Source organism: Ovis canadensis, chromosome 17, assembly GCF_042477335.2.
Source record: "Ovis canadensis isolate MfBH-ARS-UI-01 breed Bighorn chromosome 17, ARS-UI_OviCan_v2, whole genome shotgun sequence".
NCBI classification, from domain to species: Eukaryota; Metazoa; Chordata; class Mammalia; order Artiodactyla; family Bovidae; genus Ovis; species Ovis canadensis.
In genome coordinates, this window is record NC_091261.1 from 74,128,915 (window position 1) to 74,147,558 (window position 18,644).

General features: G+C 54.8%; 1 protein-coding gene and 1 long non-coding RNA gene across 3 annotated transcripts in view; one reads left to right on the plus strand and one right to left on the minus strand.

Moving 5' to 3' along the window:
* Positions 1-3,326: 3,326 nt before the first annotated feature.
* Positions 3,327-18,644, minus strand: part of UBE3B (ubiquitin protein ligase E3B) — a 47,757-nt gene continuing 32,439 nt past the window's right edge. For both annotated transcript variants that reach the window (XM_069557977.1, XM_069557976.1), the window contains exons 20-28: positions 17,639-17,815; positions 17,420-17,530; positions 15,484-15,621; positions 15,066-15,131; positions 11,826-11,884; positions 8,805-8,987; positions 8,210-8,321; positions 6,518-6,610; positions 3,327-5,685 (exon numbers count right to left, since the gene is read on the minus strand). In XM_069557977.1, coding sequence (XP_069414078.1) covers positions 5,494-5,685; positions 6,518-6,610; positions 8,210-8,321; positions 8,805-8,987; positions 11,826-11,884; positions 15,066-15,131; positions 15,484-15,621; positions 17,420-17,530; positions 17,639-17,815 — 1,131 coding nt within the window. In that variant the 3' untranslated portion in view covers positions 3,327-5,493. The remainder of the gene's footprint in view (positions 5,686-6,517; positions 6,611-8,209; positions 8,322-8,804; positions 8,988-11,825; positions 11,885-15,065; positions 15,132-15,483; positions 15,622-17,419; positions 17,531-17,638; positions 17,816-18,644) is intronic.
* LOC138422684 (uncharacterized) lies at positions 16,182-18,547 on the plus strand. The gene is made up of 2 exons (XR_011249977.1): positions 16,182-16,608; positions 17,396-18,547. It is a non-coding gene; the product is annotated as an uncharacterized lncRNA (long non-coding RNA).

Sequence of the window (18,644 nt, forward strand, 5' to 3'; positions counted from 1 at the left end):
GTGGTTCCAGAAGCCGTGGTTCTAGAAGCCACTTCCTTGGGCTGCTGTTTGTCTCAGTTCCCTTGAGGGCTGTTTCCTGCTGTTTTAGGAGCAGGTCCTGCTCCCCTCCCTGCCGGGCTGCATTTAGTTGAGACAAAAGCTTTGTTCAGGAGGACACTTTTGGGTTTTTGATTTACAGTGCCCTCCAACCAAAGACCGCTAAGATTGCACCCACAGTTGGGCAAATTGTCTTGTTGCCGCGAGTTAGCACATGATGCAGGAAGCGGGTGTCAGAAAGGACTTAGAGGACTTGGGCTCCTGTTGGGTGCTTTGGGGAGGGTTCAAGGAAGCAAAGGTAGGATTGGATGTCTTATTAAACCTATCAGGAGGGAGGAGCAATGAGGCTAAAGCTGTAACAGAGAGGCAGGAGGGTCAGGCAGGCACAGCCCCCAACCTGTGTGAGGTCTCGGATAGTCACACCTCTTCCATGACTCCACCGCGAGCGCTGCAGGGCAGGGTAGTATCCATGTTCTTCTACCTGAACCGCCAGCGCCTAGCCCAGCCTGGAGACTAGTAGGTCCTGGGTATCTATTAATATTTGCTGGATGAATGGACTTGGCCTGAACTCCCTGGCAGTCTGGTTTTCCGGGCCAGCTCTGGGGCTGGGACACCTGCCAGCTTGCCAGGCCCATCTGGCACCCTCTGTAATGGGGACCACACCACCCAGGCTGCAGGGCCAACTTCACGTGGGTGGCGCCCCCTTTCACTGAACTCTGGGTGGGCCATGGGCAGGGCAGGCTGTCAGTGGGGCCAGGGCCGGGCGAGGGGGAAAGGACCATGGGGGACAGAGTCCCTGTGCCCCCGACTTGTCTCTTTCTGCCTCCTTCAGGCTCCCCTGCCTGCCGCTGGCCGCCGAAGCCCCCCGGCTCTGCTTGCACCCCACGATTTCTAGCCCCCTTGGCTTTCCCACCCCCGGCAGCCCCCACCGCACGGGGTGTCCATCGTGGATACTTCCCTGTGGCCACAGGGCCCGTGGAGGTGGAAGGGTGACCTCCCTGGCCACACAGACGCAGGGCTGAATCCCACTTCCCGTGCTTTTGAGCTGCGTGGCCTCAGGCAAGTGAATCCACCTCTCTGAAGCTGTGTCCTCCTCATCTGCAGAACCGAGCAGGGACCCTCCCGGGGCCCAGGGTCCTTGGGTGGATGCGATGTGACTGCTTGTGCAGAGGGCTTGGGCGAAGGCCGGGGGAAGGCAGCTACCATCATCACCATTCATGGCACGATGCCCCCACTCCTGTCCTTGCTGACAGATGTGTTCTAACCACCACCCCCCAACCTCCACCCCTCTGGTCTGGCTGCTTTCTCTGCCCCAGATGCTTCCCTTCCCATCTCCAAAAAAAAAGGGGAAACCCTCTTTCCAAGTGAAAATGAAAAAGTGCCTCCTTTATTGGCCCTTTCCTGCTTAAACCCCTCTTTTTGACCCAGGCACTACTTGCTACCAGGAAGGTGCTCTTTAAGACGTGCCTCACTCCACCCAGTTCTTAGAGAAGGAACCAGAGGTTCGTAGAGGTGGTCAAATCGGTCACAGCCAGTGGGCGGCCGGGCTGGGCCCAGCGCCTGTCCTGGGAGCCCACAGCCCGTTTCCTGAGTTTGTGAGGCTCTTGGGACAGAGATAACTATCACTGGGGCAATTTTACTGATGAGGCAAGAAGGTTCAGGGAGTTAGAAACTTACCCGGGGTCACTCAGCTGATCTGTGCTCGTTTTTGATGCCAAGGTCAGGGTCTTCGCCTGATGGCTGGGCCGTGGAAGATGGCATCCTGACCCTTGCTTCTCAGTGTGGTCTGTGGTGTGGTGCCCAGCCAGACACGTGGAAGTAGGACCTCCCCAGGGACTCAACGTGCAGGTGAGTGTCCAGGACACTCTGATTCGGCTCCTCTGGGCCCGTCTTCAGCAGGACTGCTGCTGCTGTCACTGAGTGGATACCAGCCATTTGGCTTCTTGGTGGAAGGTCTGTAATCCCACACTCACCCCAGTACCCCCAAATTCCCAAGGGCTGAGATAAGTGCAAAGGGAATGTGGCTGTGAGTCCTGGGTTGGGGAGCTCCCTGGCCTGAGTGCACATGGAAACTCGAAGCTCGGTCGGGGCTTGGGCAGAAAAGGAGCCATGCCCCTGGGGCCCGGAGCCCAGCAGGAGATCCTCGGGGGTCCTGCTGACGTTAGTCAGCAGAAAACTGCTCTGGAGAGGAAGCACTTCTCATTCCCCTTCTCAGTGGAGGGCGCCTTGCTCCTTATTCGATGGAAGCCCAGAGAAGCAAGGGGCCTTGCCCCCTGGCCTCCCACCTAGTGGGAGGGAAAGCTGGACACGAATCCAGGTCCACAGACGCTCTCAAGCCCCAGGTCTCTCCAGTGCCCTCAGTTAAAGCTGCACTCAGCCAGACTCGGGGAGTCAGCTGTGACCTGTTTAAGAGCGTGCTTGCAACAAACGTCAACCATCATGAGGGTTATAATGAGGAGGCTGCTTCATTCTGACTCCACGCTCCGAAGGCTGGAGAGAACCACGGTTCCCGTCTGGGCCTGAGAGCAGCCCCTTCTCAGAGTTACTCTCGGATTCCTCTCGGGAGGCGGTGCCCCAGCTGTCAGGCTTTTAAGACCTCTCCTGATGCTCAGATGCTCCCAGGCCAGAGGAATCAGCGAGAATTCCCGGGAGGAGCTGGAAAGACGGGCAGGGTTAGATGGGTTTTCCGCTGAGTATAAACCTGGGCTTGTGTGACAGGATGAGATTGGGCTGGCATGGCCTGCAACTGCAATCTTCGGTAAGGGAGGAAAGCTGAACACACCCAGAGGAGCTGGAAAATCTCAGTTTGAGCATTTTCGAATTATCTGGATTCAACAGACACCTGTCACCGTATTATGTTACCGGGTAAGACGTGTGATCCAGGGAGGGGCTGCCTCTGGAGAGTGTGTGAGAAGGATGGGGTCGGGGTGCGGGACATGGAGTGCGCCTAAGGGACTTGAACTTTATCTGAAAGGTGACTCGCTTTGCAGGACAAACCTTCCACTGGCGCTGACCCTGGGGAGGCAGTGGCCTTGGCTGTCTGCCGTCTCGTCCTGAGTCCTCTCCCCACCACGGGAGCCTCGGAGCTCTTTAAGCCCCAGATGCCCCATCGTCAGTTCTCCGGGAGCTCAGTCGAAAGAGCTCTTCCTGACATGAGAAACCTGGTGGTCCGGTGGTTTCAGACCCTTGAGCTTCCACTGCAGGGGGTGCAGGTTCAGTCCCTGGCTGGGGAACTAAGATCCCACATGCCACCAGGCAAGGACCAAGAAAGAGAGAAAAAGCTGCCACTGTGTGCTGAAATACAAATTTAATTGTCTTTGATCATGTTTTAATCCATAAGTTATCTATGAAAACAACCCCACCCCCCGCAACTTTTTAGAGCCATCAAGAGCCATTATGGTGTCTGTGAACACCAGCTAGAAAAGTACAGATACGGGTCTTCATTAGTGCAGTACTGCCAGCCAGAAGCTAAATGAATTACAAACTACCCCTCTTCATCAAAAGAGCGAAGCTGACGCTGGTGCACAAAAACCACCGTCTGCGATCCCGCCCGGCAGACTCCTAGGGAACACACATCAAACCTCTTCATGGAGGCTCACAGTCCTTCAGGCACCGGCACAAATGTACCCACCTGCCCAGAGCACGACACACACGTGTAGAAGAGTTTCAAAGGAACTGAGTGTTTAGATACTGGCAAGTCCACAGAATCTGAGGTTACTAACATATCTTAAATAATAATAAATTCCTGTCTATCCTTAGATTCCTTGCCGTCTTCCCATCAGGGAAAACATGCGCTCTGTCTTTTAGAAGCCAGGGGCTCTAACAGGGCCAGCCTAGGCCTGGGGAGGACGCCGCTACCCAGCTGAGACCCCCTGCCAGAGGCCACGGAGATAGGTCCTGCCTGCTTTGCCGCCAACATGAAGGTTCTTTCTGGAAGGGTTTTTTTTTTTTTTTTTTCTCTGCTTGGAGGAGTTATGTGGCACGCCCTCCACTGGCTCCGCAGGGCTGAGGGACTGGGCGCTCCTGACCTCTCGTCTGACTTCAGTCTGGGTGGCAGGGACACACAGGGAGTGTGGTGAGGCGGGCGAGGATGCATGGCTGTCCGCTGCTGCTGCTAAGTCAGTCACATCAGTCGTGTCCAACTCTGTGCGACCCCATAGATGGCAGCCCACCAGGCTCCCCAGTTCCTGGGATTCTCCAGGCAAGAGCACTCGAGTGGGTTGCCATTTCATTTTCCAATGCATAAAAGGGAAAAGTGAAAGTGAAGTCGCTCAGTCACATCCGACTCTTCGCAACCCCATGGACTGCAGCCCACCAGGCTTCTCGGTCCATGGGAGTTTCCAGGCAAGAGCACTGGAGTGGGTCGCCAGTGCCTACTCCGCATGGCTGTCTACACAGACACTAACAAGGATTCTGCCTCTTTTCCCTGGATCTGGAGCACAGTTCTTGTGACAAAGGTGAAGCTGACAGCAGATGAGAGCAATGGGTTGGAGGAGAAAACGAGGCAAAACACCAACCACCACCCCAGAGTGCCCTCATGTTTCCTCGGCCTCGTGAGCCCCCGTCAGCGTCAAGGGCTCCCGGTGCCGAGGAAGGACGGGGAACAAGACCCACGGTTCTGAGGACTTCTACCATCTACGGAGTGAAGCCACTGCCAGACGGGACAGGGACCTTCAGCTGGTGTTTGTCCCCCACTGGACTGTAAGGGTGGCCAACAAGCAGCCAGCGCCCACTGGAAGCAGCTGCTCTTAAGGACCGATGGGTTTTCTCTCCCAAGCTCAGGATGCCGACGTGAGTTCCCAAGATGGGAGCGGGCCGCTGAGGACTCGGGAGCCCCTGAGGGGAGAGTGGGCAGGGGACCGCCGCCATGGGAACACGGGGCTCCCAGGTGGGAACAGCACCCCTAGCCCCCGGTGCCCCACGGTCTCCCCAGCAGGTGCCTCTGCTGCCCTGGGAGCCGGCGGGCCTGGCTGGCTGCAGAGAGGCCGCTGCGGAAGGGCCGGAGGTCGAGACTGCCGGGTGCATAGAGGCGTGGCGAGGCCTTACCTGAGAGTTTTAAGAAACGGAAGGGAAGCATCTCCCGCCTGGTCGGCTTGGTGGGTTCAGGCCCACGCCCTGAAAACCACTCTGGAGCCTGGGGGTTCCTGGGACTTGTTCATGCATGGCTCGCTCAGGAAGTTAAGGACCAGAAAGACTCACAAAAAGACCAGACTATCAAAAAGAGAAGCCCGGCTGCCATCACAGGCCTGGGCATGAGGCCCCTGGAAAGCAGGAAAGAGGGACCGATGATGGCCGAATCTGGAGGTTTATTTCCAACACCAGCTTCCCGTGAGTGTCACCTGGAGAGCGCTGGGTCGCGTCCTCACGTGCATCCAGGTTCTTGAGGCCACGGGGGCGTCTCATGGCTATAGAGAAGAGCCGAGGCTGCCTGGGAGCCTCGAGTCGGCAGGACGGGGGCTAGGAGAGCTCGAAGCCTGTGTTCATGCTGATGGCGTAGCGTAGCTTCTCCCGCAGGACGCTCTTCTTACTATAGTTGGGCAGCTTGAGAAGGTTGAAGCAGGTGGAGGAGGTGGGCAGGCGGCCGCCTGGCTCCCGCTTGCGGATGGTGAAGAAGCCCCGGAGGACGCTGCCCAGGGTGTCCCCCGTGTCCTGCAAGCACAGCCCACAGCCTTGGGTTGGGGGGGGTGCCCTGGGAGAGGGTTGGGCTGGTCCCCCCGAGGAGGACAACTGGAGAGATGGGTGCCTGGGAAGCGAGCCTGACTCCTCAGGTCTCCTACAGAGGGGCCTGTATGAAGCAGCTCTGGGAAACAGGGCCTTCTGGTCAACCACTAACTATCAGTCAGCCAATTCTCAAAGAGCCGGAGCACTCACTGTCCACATGTTTTGGTAACAAAGCATTTCTGAAACAGCCTAGCATTTCCTCCCTGATCTTGGCAGCATGGACTGTAACTCGGAGAGGCCTTGCTTCAGCAAGGGGTAGAGTCATCTGGTGTCACCTAAGGGGAGGGTGCAGCATGCAGACAGGGCGCCTTGGAGAACAGCGACCGCTCAGAGACCCCTGGGTTTTCACGGGGGTGATAAACGTCTAACAACGGCCACCACCTGAGCACCCACTGTGGGTCAGGCAGCGGGACATGGAACGCGGTCACCCCTAGGAGGAAGGTGGCCGCTGGCCCAGGTAAGCAGAGCTGGCAGGTGGTGAAGCTGGACTTGAGGCCTGAGCTTGTCCCATTTCTGAGCCCATATCCCAAGCCCTCTCCCACGCTGCAGTTCAGACCTGGAACCAGGGCGGCATGAGCAGCTATGAGAAATACTCCACAGGTATTCTTTCCCGAGGGAGTCATGAAAAAGGGACCGCCTGGGGCACCAAGGCGCCGAGCGGCCAGCCCAGTAGACACGACCCCGTGAGCGCCCTGCCTGGTTGGTGGGCCCCAGCAGACGACCCCCGGGAGGGGCTGGCCCTACCCCAGCAGTGGTATACCTGATCATCCGACACTTCGACACAGCGGATGGAGAAAGGAGGCTTGAGGTAGGCGAATCCCAGGAGCGGGGGCCGGGAACAGCTCGTCACAAACTGCAACACAAGGCAAGGCCAGGTGTCAGAATTGGAGATGCCGTCCTTGGGGGAGGGACCAAAGGACAGCACCAGAAAGGGAGAGAGAGGGAGGAGGCAGGGGCTGCGCTAAGCGTGGCGGGGCGAGGCCTGAGCCGAGGGCTGAGGCTCTGGAACACGCATCACACCACCAACAGCTCGCTCACTCGGCACCTGCCTGCCCACTTGGCAGGTCAGGCACACTGGCAACGATGCCTGCAGGTGGCAGGGCTGTCCCTGTAAGCTTGGCCCCTGACCAGCTCTCAGCAGGCTGACCAATACCTGGCCTTGGGAGCCAGCGATGCTGAGGGTGGACCAAGGTACTGGACGCCTCCAGTGGGGGGCTGTGGGGCCAGCCTTGTATCCCTGCTGCCGCCCTGCAATTCCTGGTATTTTTCAGATGGCGGTTCCCGAGTCATTTCCATAAAGGATTAGTTCTACCTGGACAGAGGCATCGACCTGCCCGGAAATCCAAGTGCTACCCCTGCCCAGGGAAGTCCTGAGGATCCCTTTGCTTTCTTCAGTCCAACGTCAGTGCAACACTCCCCTTCTCGAGGGGATCCAGGGGCCTACTACTGAGAGTGCCAAGCTGGCGCCAAAGTTCCCCAGCAAGATGAGCACTTGGGTCTTAGAAATAAAGATTCCCATTTAAACAATGTTATAAATGGTAGTGAGATTTCTGAGACCATCCAAAAAGTTTGTGTGTCGTGCTTCAAAAACTGTTTTTACAAAAACTATTGACAAGATATATTACTAGCCTAATATCCTGTGTTTTCCACCAGAAAGACTGTAGCAACAGACCTGGTTTATAAGCATTTCCACCCTGAGCTGAATCCACTGTGAACCTGACCCCTTCTAACCAGGCCTCAGGCACTGCATGACTCCACCCGTCTGAAGGATGTGGAGACAGACACGGGAAGAGTCTGTGCCCCTTCCAGTTTGGGCTGCTGGGGCCCGCTGCCCATGGCCGGCCAGGGCTGGTCCAGGGAGGGAGGCGCGGTCAGCCTCCTGGGATGGGAGGAGGACTGGAGGGCAGGGGCAGCTGTGGGGCTCTGCCATCGTTACATCTAAAGAAGGCACATCCCCTCCTGTAGGAAGGTTCTGGGGCCGCCCCCAACCCCTCCTCAGCGTCTGCAGCCACAGAAAAGCGCAAGCCCAGGACCAGGGACTGCAGGTGTGGGCACAGGCCCCCGAGACACACAAACTTGCCTGCAGTGAGGGGCGCGAGTGCGTGCTTAGGAGAGACCTGCTTTCCTCTTTCCAGGAGAGGGGGGCAAGCTGTGCTATAGGTCGGCAGAGACTGTTTGAGGCTTACAAGAGACCCTGTTAGAAAGACTGATTCTCTCTTTTTTTCCAATAGGCGTGATTTTTAAAAATTTTTATTTACTTGGCTGCAGCAGATCTTAGTCGTGGCATGTGAGATCTAGTTCCCTGACCAGGGATCGAACTCGGGACCCCTGCACTGGGAGGACAGGGTCTTAGCCACTGGATAATGAGGGAAGTCCCTGGAAAAACTGATTCTCCTGAAAATTAGCTTCTGGGATGATGACCCCTTGAAAGCAGAGGTAACGTATAAATTACCTTCAGAAACATGGCTCTCTCGTCGGGCGTGAAGTCAGAGGCCAGGATATCCCAGAGCCAGATGATGACCCTGTGGCTCCCATGGAAACCACCGTAGTACACTGTGTGCTTCCTGAAAACAATGCAGACAAGGGCTCAGTCACACACGCTGCCAGGTGCATGCAGACACAGGCAGGCATGGAATTCAGACAAGTGGCACAGTGAACTCTGCCCGGCCTGGATGACGACCAACTGCTCTTACGTCAGAAGTTCATGCCTTAATAGCCCCTGGTCCCAAAAGCCCAATAGGCAGAGTGTTGTGTGGCAGGCCCTGGTGCTCCCCAGCAGAAGCTGACAGAGACCCTGAATCTGTCTTCCAGGACTTCGGAGAGCTCCCCCACCCCAGCCTCAGACTCTGTTTCCCCTTCTTAGTCTCCAGGGAGACAGGGTTTTGAGCTTTTCTTCCAAAGCAGTTCACAGGGAAGGCAAGACCAGGGAGGTGGAGTCCCTCTGGAAGCGGGACCCTGAGAACCCTCCAAAAGGAGCCTGGTGAAGGAACAGCGTGCTTTCTGGGAGGCCTAAGACTCTCACTCTTGCCCCCGCACTTGCTCCTTACTTCAGATCTTCCAGATCAATCTCGGCGTTGTCCCCAGAGATGAGTCGCTGCAGCTCAGGGGTCGAGAACATCCGGATCCACTCAGGCTTGATGATGGAACGGAAGCCGCTAATGAGGGCAGCTGTCTGGTTCTTGATTTGCGTGTGCATTCGAAAGTGGGCCATCAGATGGATGTAGCTAATTCTGTCACCGACAGGGGAAAACAACAGAAATTAACGGGGCAGCGCGGCTGGCTGCCGACGGGCTGGAAGATGAGTCCGGTCAGCTCTGAAGCGTCTCTTACACAAACACAAGGAGCGCCAGGGCATTTCACCAGAACAACGGCGACGAGGATGACAGCTCTCCTGGACGGCCCACGGCTGGCCTCCGGGACAGCCTCAGTGTCAAGGGCATCACCTTGTGCGCGCCTCCCCAGAGCCAGAAGGTCAGACAAGGGGGTACCACTCCACCGTCAAGAATCACAGTGAGACGTGCTCCAGCTAAGGAGAGGGCCCTTCTCAGTACAAAGGGACTTTTATTTCATTTCATCCTCTTGGACATAAACCATTTAAATACTATTCAGTTCTCCAGAGAAAAACTGTTTCATGCTGAAACTTTAGGGGATGTCCCTGGTGGTCCAGTGGCTAAGACTCCAAGCTCCCAGTGCAGGGGGCCAGGATTCGATCCCTGGTCAGGGAACTAGATACCATATCTGCAACGAAAGATCCCGCGTGCTACAACTAAGACCCCATGGAGCCAAATAAATAAAATAAGAAAAGAAAAGAAACTTCAGTCAAAATCTTCCTAGACTGGACAGAGTCCAGGCCAGGAGAAGGCAGGGCTGCGGAAAGTTTTAACCACGTGTGGCTGGCTGACGACTAGGCTCAGGGAGGAAGCTGGAGCACCAACAAGGGTTCCAAGCGGCTGGCCTTCCGGGTCTGCTTTTAGTTCAGGCGCAGCTCACGACACAACGCCACGCCTCAGGCCAGGGGAGAGCCACTCCTACAGGCTTGCCAGCACTGTAAACTATTTAGCAAACTAGTTACTCAGAGACGGAAGAATGTGAGCCCAGCCCAGGTGCAACTCTCAACATCCCAAATCCGTACAGTCCAAATAAATCATTTACCCCGTGATGCACAGATCTGAGTTACTGACCTTGGAAATGTTCCTGTTTTAAAAAAGCTTCCAGGGGCTTCCCTGGTGGCTCAGTGGTAAAGAATCCACTGGCCAATGTAGGAGATGTGGGTTCGATCCCTGATCTGGGAGGATCCCACCTGCCTCGGGGCAGCTTAGCCCCTGTGCCACAACTACTGAGCCCGTGCGCCGCCACGACTGACGCCAGCGCGCCAAAGCCTGTGCTCCGTAACAAGAGATGCCACCGCAATGCGGAGTTCACATACTGCAACCAGAGAGCAGTTCCCCGGCGACACAACTAGAGAAAAGCCTACACAGCAACCCAAATAAATAAGCATTAAGAAAAAAAGCTTCCACTGGAAAGCCTGCATGTGATACACTTAAATATGACTTTCTATCACTGCTACTCCTTTCGTGGGCTCGTTGAAGCTGGTGATTGACAGTTTTCCTTTTACCAAAAGAGAGGCAGGGAGCCTGCGAGACTTCCCTGGCAAACACCCAGGAAGTGCAAGATCAGGCCTCACCCCGCAGAAGTGGGTGCCGGTGATGCCAGGCCTTTTAAAGAGCCTGCAAAACAGAATGCCCTTGCCCTCATAAAACCTACTGAGGTTTTATGCTAAGAACAGGGAAGAGTTTGTGAAATGACCTTCCACGTAGGTTTCCAGGCAGGATAGGAACCTCACTCCAACTGCATCAACCCACCTCCACTGGCTGCTGGACATACAGCTCTGACCATCACCCCCGTGCCATGCCTGGCAAAACAGGGCCCTCCTGAGGGGGGATACATGTGACGATGGTGGGGTCACTGCTCTCATTGATTAAGGCCCTCTGTGGCACCAGACATCCCAGAAGATACTCTGCGTGTGCTCTTGCGTGAAGCCCTCTGGAGGGATGGTGCAGGCACGTGGTAGGCAGGCTCAGGACCCACCTTGCTCTCTGACACCCCCAGGTAGCTTCCTCCCACCCTGTGGTCCCTGATCTTTCTCAGCTGTCGTCACACGAAGGCCCCGAGGCCAAGAGCCAAAACTGCATGACGAGAATCAATCAATCGTGATGATTCAGTCCGCTGTACTGACAGTCTAAATAAATAAAAGCTACCTGAGCGCGGGGACTAACAGATCCAACCCGAGAGGGACGTGATGTTCGGGACAGCGGCTGTGACGTGCATCTGATCCCCGTGACTCACCGGGCAGGGCTAAGCTCTCACCCATCACCGAAGACAGCGAAGCTCAGATGAGCAGTTCAGATGCTCAGCTGGGCCTGCTCACAGGAGGAGACTGACAGACTGATGGAAGGGCCAATACCGACTCCCTGTGCCAGGTCCTGCGACCAGTCAGGCGAGAGCAGGGCTGGGTGCAGACATGCCTGGAGGGCTGCGCTCTGAGGGACCACTGATGATAGACTCATAAAAGGCTGCTTTCTGGGACAAGGCTGCCTGGCCTCGGGGTCTCCCCACGACTGAGGACCTGTCTGCTGCATCTGAGTTCATCACTGTTGTCTTTTCGAGAACAGCATTTTATACCATGGCCACACACCCTCCTTCCAAAATGATCTGCTCCTTCGAGGAGTCTTTCCACCTCTGCGCCCTCTGGGTTCAGGGCTGCACACCCAAATGGCTCAGAACCCATCTGTCTGCATCTAGAGCCGTCATTAAATTCCTAGGAACACTGCTGCCTGGGTGCCTCTGACCTTAGAAGTGCTACTGCAAAAAAACAAATTGTCAATTCTTATTCTGCAAATCGAATTTAATACGACTTCGGCCTATGAACTGTAACCAGTAAATTCCATTATGATATTTACGGCCTCTTTCTACTTCAATCTATCTTAATAAATTATCAAAGAAAGCCTGGAGAGCCAGAATGAAGTCTTTTCAAGTGGTGACCTTAAAAATTTAATTGCCATACTCACTTATTTTCATTTGTAACAGGAATGGTCTTCCCTCCAGGAACCAGTTCATGGCAAACAAGCTGGAGGAAAGGAAGGGGAGCAATTACTCAAGAGGTTTCTAATGAGGAAGTAAGGCTTCCCGAAGACGAAAGGCGCGACACTGACATCCACAATAATCACAGGAGGAAGATGAGCGGTGTGCGGGAACAATCATTTCCACAGAAAGTCAGGGCCTAAATATCAACAAGCGGGCCCTGCCTGATCAACAGCAAAGGTTCCTTCTCCTCTCATCCTCGTTCACATGTGTGTATTAAGGCTCCGGGGTGTCATGGAGGGGAGCATGTTAGTGAAGGGCACGAAAAAATGGGTAATAAGCGGTGGCATGCTGACCATGCCCCGGGACACAGCGGCGCTGTTAGAAAGTATGGTGAAGGCACGACGCTGGCCCCAGCAAGGACTCACTCGACAAGCGGCACCTGTTGAGCTGAGGAAAGTGAGCTTGGGGAGACGCAGTGACCCTGCTAAGGCCCTGGGAAGCTGGCCTCATACTACGAGCTCCGGGGCAGCCCTCGGACCACGTGCACACTGGGGCTGGTGCAGGGGTCCAGGGATCCAAGTGGAGGGGCCGGGAGCCCTGTGGGGGAAAGCAAGACAGAGCGAGTCTAGGGGGAGCCCCTCTGCCACCATAACTTCAAGGGTCTTTATTTCCCTGCTCTGTCTTCGTGCTGAGAAGGAATAAGGACAGGATTCTGTTAGAGGTCCCTCCTGTTGGGAGGCTTCGGCCCCATCCCAGTCCAAATCCTCCATCTGGAACAGCTAATCCTCACTATGGTAACGAAAAGCGGGAGTCACTGTTCCCTCAAGTATCACCCCAAAATGCGCTGGAAGTAGAGCAGGGTCTCTATGGGAGGCCAGCAGGTCCAGGCTGGGTCATGGCAGGGAGGAGGCGAGCGCCCTCCTGCCTGGCAGTGCGGGAGAGGGGTGGGGCAGGCAGAGAAGAAGGACACACAGACAGAGTCTGTGGGTATCCTGGGGAAAACACCAGAGTAGGCCAGGTCTCAAAACCGAGAGCTGACTGTGGCTCAGATCATGAACTCCTTATTGCCAAATTCAGACTTAAATTGAACAAAGCAGGGAAAACTACTAGACCATTCAGGTATGACCTAAATTACATTCCTTTCGATTATACAGTAGAAGTAAGAAATAGATTTAAGGGACTAGATCTGATAGACAGAGTGCCTGATGAACTATAGACAGAGGTTCGTAACACTGTACAGGAGACAGAGATCAAGACCATCCCCAAGAAAAAGAAATGCAAAAAAGCAAAATGGCTGCCTGAGGAGGCCTTATAAAGAGCTGAGAAAAGAAAAGCTAAAGGCAAATGAGAAAAAGAAAGATATACCCATTTGAATGCAGAGTTCCAAAGAATAGCAAGAAGAGATAAGAAAGCCTTCCTCAGGGATCAATGCAAAGAAATAGAGGAAAATAACAGAATGGGAAAGACTATAGAGATCTCTTCAAGAAAATTAGAGATACCAAGGGAACATTTCATGCAAAGATGGGCACAATAAAGACAGAAATGGTATGGACCTAACAGAAGCAGAAGATATTAAGAAGAGGTGGCAAGAATACACAGAAAAACTGTACAAAAAAGATCTTCATGACCCAGATAATCATGATGGTTTGATCACTCACCTAGAGCCAGACATCCTGGAATGTGAAGTCAAGTGGCCCTTAGAAAGCATCACTACAAACAAAGCTAGTGGAGGTGATGGAATTCCAGTTGAGCTATTTCAAATCCTGAAAGATGATGCTGTGAAAGTGCTGCACTTGACATGCCAGCAAATTTGGAAAACTCAGCAGTGGCCACAGGACTGGAAAAGGTCAGTTTTCATTCCAATCCCAAAGAAAGGCAATGCCAAAGAATGCTCAAACTACTGCACAACTGCACTCATCTCACACGCTAGCAAAGTAATACTCAAAATTCTCCAAACCAGGCTTCAATAGTATGTGAACCAAGAACTTCCAAATGTTCAAGCTGGATTTAGAAAAGGCAGAGGAACCAGAGATTAAATTGCCAACATCCCCTGGATCATCGAAAAAGCAAGAGAGTTCCAGAAAAACATCTACTTGTGCTTTACTGACTCCGCAAAAGCCTCTGACTATGCAGATCACAACAAACTGTGGAAAATTCTTCAAGAGATGGGAATATCAGACCACCTAACCTGCCTCTTGAGAAATCTGTATGCAGGTCAAGAAGCAACAGTTAGAACCGGACATGGAACACCAGACTGGTTCCAAATAAGGAAAGGAGTATGTAAAGTCTGTATACTGTCACCCTGCTTATTTAACTTCTATGCAGAATAAATCATGGAAAACGCCAGGCTGGATGAAGCACAAGCGGGAATCAAGATTGCTGGGAGAAATACCAATAACCTCGGATACGCAGATGACACCAACCACCCTTAAGGCAGAAAGTGAAGAGGAACTAAAGAGCCTTTTGATGAAAGTGAAAGAGGAGAGCGAAAAAGCTGGCTTAAAACTCAACATTCAGAAAATGAAGATCATGGCATCCGGTCCCATCACTTCATGGCAAATAGATGGGGAAACAATGGAAACAGTGAGAGACTCTATTTTCTTGGGCTCCAAAATCACTGCAGATAGTGACTGCAGCCATGAAAATAAAAGACACTTGCTCCTTAGAAGAAAAGCTATGACCAACCTAGACAGCATATTAAAAAGCAGAGACATTACTTGGCCAACAAAGGTCCGTCTAGTCAAAGCAATGGTTTTTCCAGTGGTCATGTATGGATGTGAGAGTTGGACTATAAAGAAAGCTGAGCACCGAAGAATTGATGCTTTTGAACTGTAGTGCTGGAGAAGACTCTTGAGTCCCTTGGACAGAAAGGAAATCCAAACAGTCAAACCTAAAGGGAATCAACCCTGAATATTCATTGGAAGGCCTGATACTGAAACTGAAACTCCAATACTTTGGCCACCTGATGCGAATGATGCTGGGAAAGATTGAAGGAGGGAGAAGGGGTGCCAGAGGATGAGATGGTTGGACGGCATCACCGACTCGATGGACATGAGTTTGAGTAAACTCCGGGAGCTGGTGATGATCGGGGAAGCCTGGTGTGCTGTAGTCCGTGGGGTCGCAAAGAGGTGGACACGACTGAGTGACTGAACTGAACTGAGGGCAGGTGTCAGGGAGCCAAAGGAGGAAGGGAGCAGAAAGCCCAGCCGGAGAAGCCCACGTACCTGACCCATGACATCCTCATCATATGACAGCGTCAGGCCCAAGTCAGCGATGTCCCCATCGTACCGCTAAAGCAACAGAGAAAGGGACAACGTAGGGGCTGGTGAGTCCTACAGCCCTGACGGCTTTAACACTCCTCTGACGGTGTCTGCTTGGACGGCTACCACTGTGGCTGCCATGAGACTTGAAGCAGAGGAAGGGGCCCCTCATCCCCTGCAGGAAGGAGGCTGTGAGCATCAGTCTCGGGAGGAAGTGCTCAGGACACAAGGGCCTGCCGCAACTAGGGAGTGGGCCACTTCCCCATGGCAGGCGATCCCGCCCCTCCCACGGCAGCCAGGCAGAGCTGGAGCCTGCCTGTGGGCGTCCCTTCCCTGAGTCCCTATGGGCACTCAGCCAGGCCATCCTGCCTTCCACACTGACCTTGATGGATGTGAGGTTTTTGTAGAACTCCGAGTCTAGAGAGGGCAGCTCATCCACAGAGCTGTAGAAGACGCTGTGGTGGTGCCCGAGCAGCTGGCTCAGGAAGAAGGACGCAAAGGGCACGTCGACCACGATTCCCTGCCAGAGAGGAGGCGGGAGCTGCCACCTGCTGCCCGGGACCCTATCTTATGATCTCATCGGGGCAGCTCGGGCTGCAGAGGGGGCTCCGAGGGCCCCAGTGACACCTCTAAACACTGCCGAGATGTTCGCTCTGGACGACGATGCCCCCTAGCACTTACAACACCGCCGGGTGCCTTGTGGGGACCCCAAGGTACAGTGGTTGAGGGCCTCGGCTCTGCAGCCACACAGCTCAGCTGCCAGGCCACAGGGTACCAGCTTGCTCATCTGTAAATGCGCGCCAGCAGAGCCTCAGCTTCAAGGGTTAACTGAGCAGGGTGGGGGAACACTTCCAGGAGGAAGGGTAGCTGAGCGTGAGGCCCTGAGTACAAGGCCCACAGGTGTGCTCCAGGGCTGGATGCAGGTCTGGCTACAGGAGGGTGTGTGAGGGAGGGGGTGAGCGGGGAGGCCAGGGAGGCAGCAGGGCCCGACTGGGAAGTGCTCACGAGCCTCCGGGAGCCTGGATTCTCTCCCGAGCCCTGGGAGGGCTCCCGGCAGGGGCCTGTGCATCTGTACTTCCTGTGGGGAATGGCTGGGAGGCAGGGACACAGCCAGGACTGGGAGTGTGCGGATCAGGGAGACAGAGAGGGGAGAGGCAGGCTGACCCCACGACACCCTGTCCTGAGGATCAAGAGGGGGGAAGTGAGTGAACACAGGCCGCTCCTCACTGGGCCCGTGGTGTCCTTGCTGCTGGAGAGGGAGGAGGCAGAGACTCGGCCCAGGAAGTGGGGGAGGACATTTACAAAGCCAGGAAGTCATGCCTTCAGCTGGCCCAGATGCTTCTGAGTCTCGTCACAGCTACACATTTGAAGAAAAAAAAAGGGCAAACGACCAGGAGGGGCCTTGGGATTTTGCTTGTTTTGTTAAAAAAGGGGGATCAACTGAGAAGCGTTACCATTTTGCAGATGTAGAAACGGAAGCACAGAGAAGGCCACCTAACCAGTTCAGGTAGGAGGAGGACTGGAGGGGACTTGGACTCAGATGGGGCCCCTGACATCATCATAGCAGGGATTGAGGCCGTGGATGGGGCCGTTTACACAGGGGGAATGATGTATTATTCGAGACTCAAAGCATTTTTGGCCCACATGGCCTCCTTTCTCAGCTGGGCCTGCAGCGGGCTGTGCCTCTGGAGGGTGTCCTGGCCTCCCTGGCCTCTGTGAGGGGTGGGATGTGAGTGTGGCTCAGGGGTCAGCCCCTGGGGTGAGAGGGGAACGGTTCCCTGCCCCTCTGGAGTCCACTGCCAAGGCCACGAGGACAGGTGGTGATGGGCTGGAGCGGTGGCTTTACTTCCTTCCTGGGGAGCAGGACCAGAAGGGCTGGGGACCCAGCACCACCTGGAGGCAGTTCTGATGGCTGGGGGGGAAGGGGGTCTCAGGGGAGGGGGACCAGGAGCCAGGTGGGTTCCCAGGGTGGCTGGGAAGTCCACACCACCCCAAATCCATGACATCGAGGAGCGGAAGCTCAGACACCCTCCCTCCTAGTAACAGTGGCGCTGGCAGCCCTGACCTGCCAGCCACCAGAGGAGGTGTTCACCTGTATCAGTTCATTTACTACCTACAGCGACCAGTAACCAGCTCTCTTATCCACCACCTCACTGCCAAGAACATGGTTGGTGTTGGTCCCTGTCCCTGTCCTTGACTTGATCTTCATGACAGGTAACTGTCATTACGTGCGTCTGGTCACCTCCACATATACGAAGCCCTCTGTACTTACAACATTTTATTTTCCATTTCAGCTCAATGGTCCTTAAGATGTTTACCTCGTACACTGCCTTCCCCAGCATCTTGCCCACAAACTCAAAGAGCTGCAGGTAATTCTCATGGATGTAGGACGTGGGCGAAGGGTAGAGTCTCTCGTCTCCACTGGTCGTCTGCAAGGCAGAAGGATGGGGAGGGGCAGGGAGGTGAAACGCCTCCACTTTTCATCTGTCACCTTGAGTCTGGCTGCCGTCCACCGTGTGCTCGCGCCCTTTAAATACCTTGAACAGATTGAGTGCTGGGTCGAACACTCTCTTGATGATCTCTTCCAAGAACTCCTTGAAAACACCGTCTTGATCAATCCCAGCCTCGTCCACCCCGAGGTCGTTGACAAACTTGACGCGGATGACGCCCTTCATGGCGTGCTGCGAGAGCTGCCGGAGCTGCTCGTAGCCGTCCTGCAAGGGCAGAATTACAGTCCATTAGGGACCCAAGGCCCCTGCATAATTCAGGGCTCGCTCCTCAAAGTGCCCTCTCCCCCAAGTGCAGCCTTCCCGGCGCATTATGAAATGTGTCAGGACGCACGGGGGCTTGAGGAGAGCCAGCGGCTTTCACCTGCTTCTAGATGAGAGCCTGGTAGAAGAGGAATTCACTTTGGGGGATGTGGCTTTACCACTCTTGGGCAAGGGGAGACTGCCCTTGGGAGGGTGCCTAGCAGTGAGATGGACAAATTAGACCAGATGCGTGATGACAAGCTCTCGGTCATCAGGATGGGAGAGACGAAGACAAGATGAATTCTGGGAGACAAATAAAAGAAGTCCCTCACCACTCAACTCCTGGTACCTCTGCCCAGATCAGGAGAGGCTGTGAGTCCTGCTGAGAAGTTTAGGTTAGAACCTGAGAGCGCTGGGGAGCCACAGAAGGGTTTAGGCAGAGTGACATGGCTGGCTTTCGTCTTAGGAAGATTTTCTTTTGGAAGCAAAGCCGAGCGCTGGTGGGAAGTGGGGAGATGGGTGCAGGGGTGATGCTGGGCCTGGGGGAGGGCAGGGGCAGTGGGAGGGGGAGCCTCAGCACCTCCGGCTTGCAGTCCACGCCCGAGACGGAGCCACTGGACACGTATCCCTGTGCCCGATGTGAACCTAGGATGTGACGTCTGTGTCCTCCTGCTAGATAAATCGCCATGCTCAGTCTCTCTCTTGGTTCTGATCTGCTGAGGTCTTCCTGATGCATGATCCTGTCATTGAATGGATTCCTGGCATGTGGGCACTGACGGGCAAGTTGCTTAGG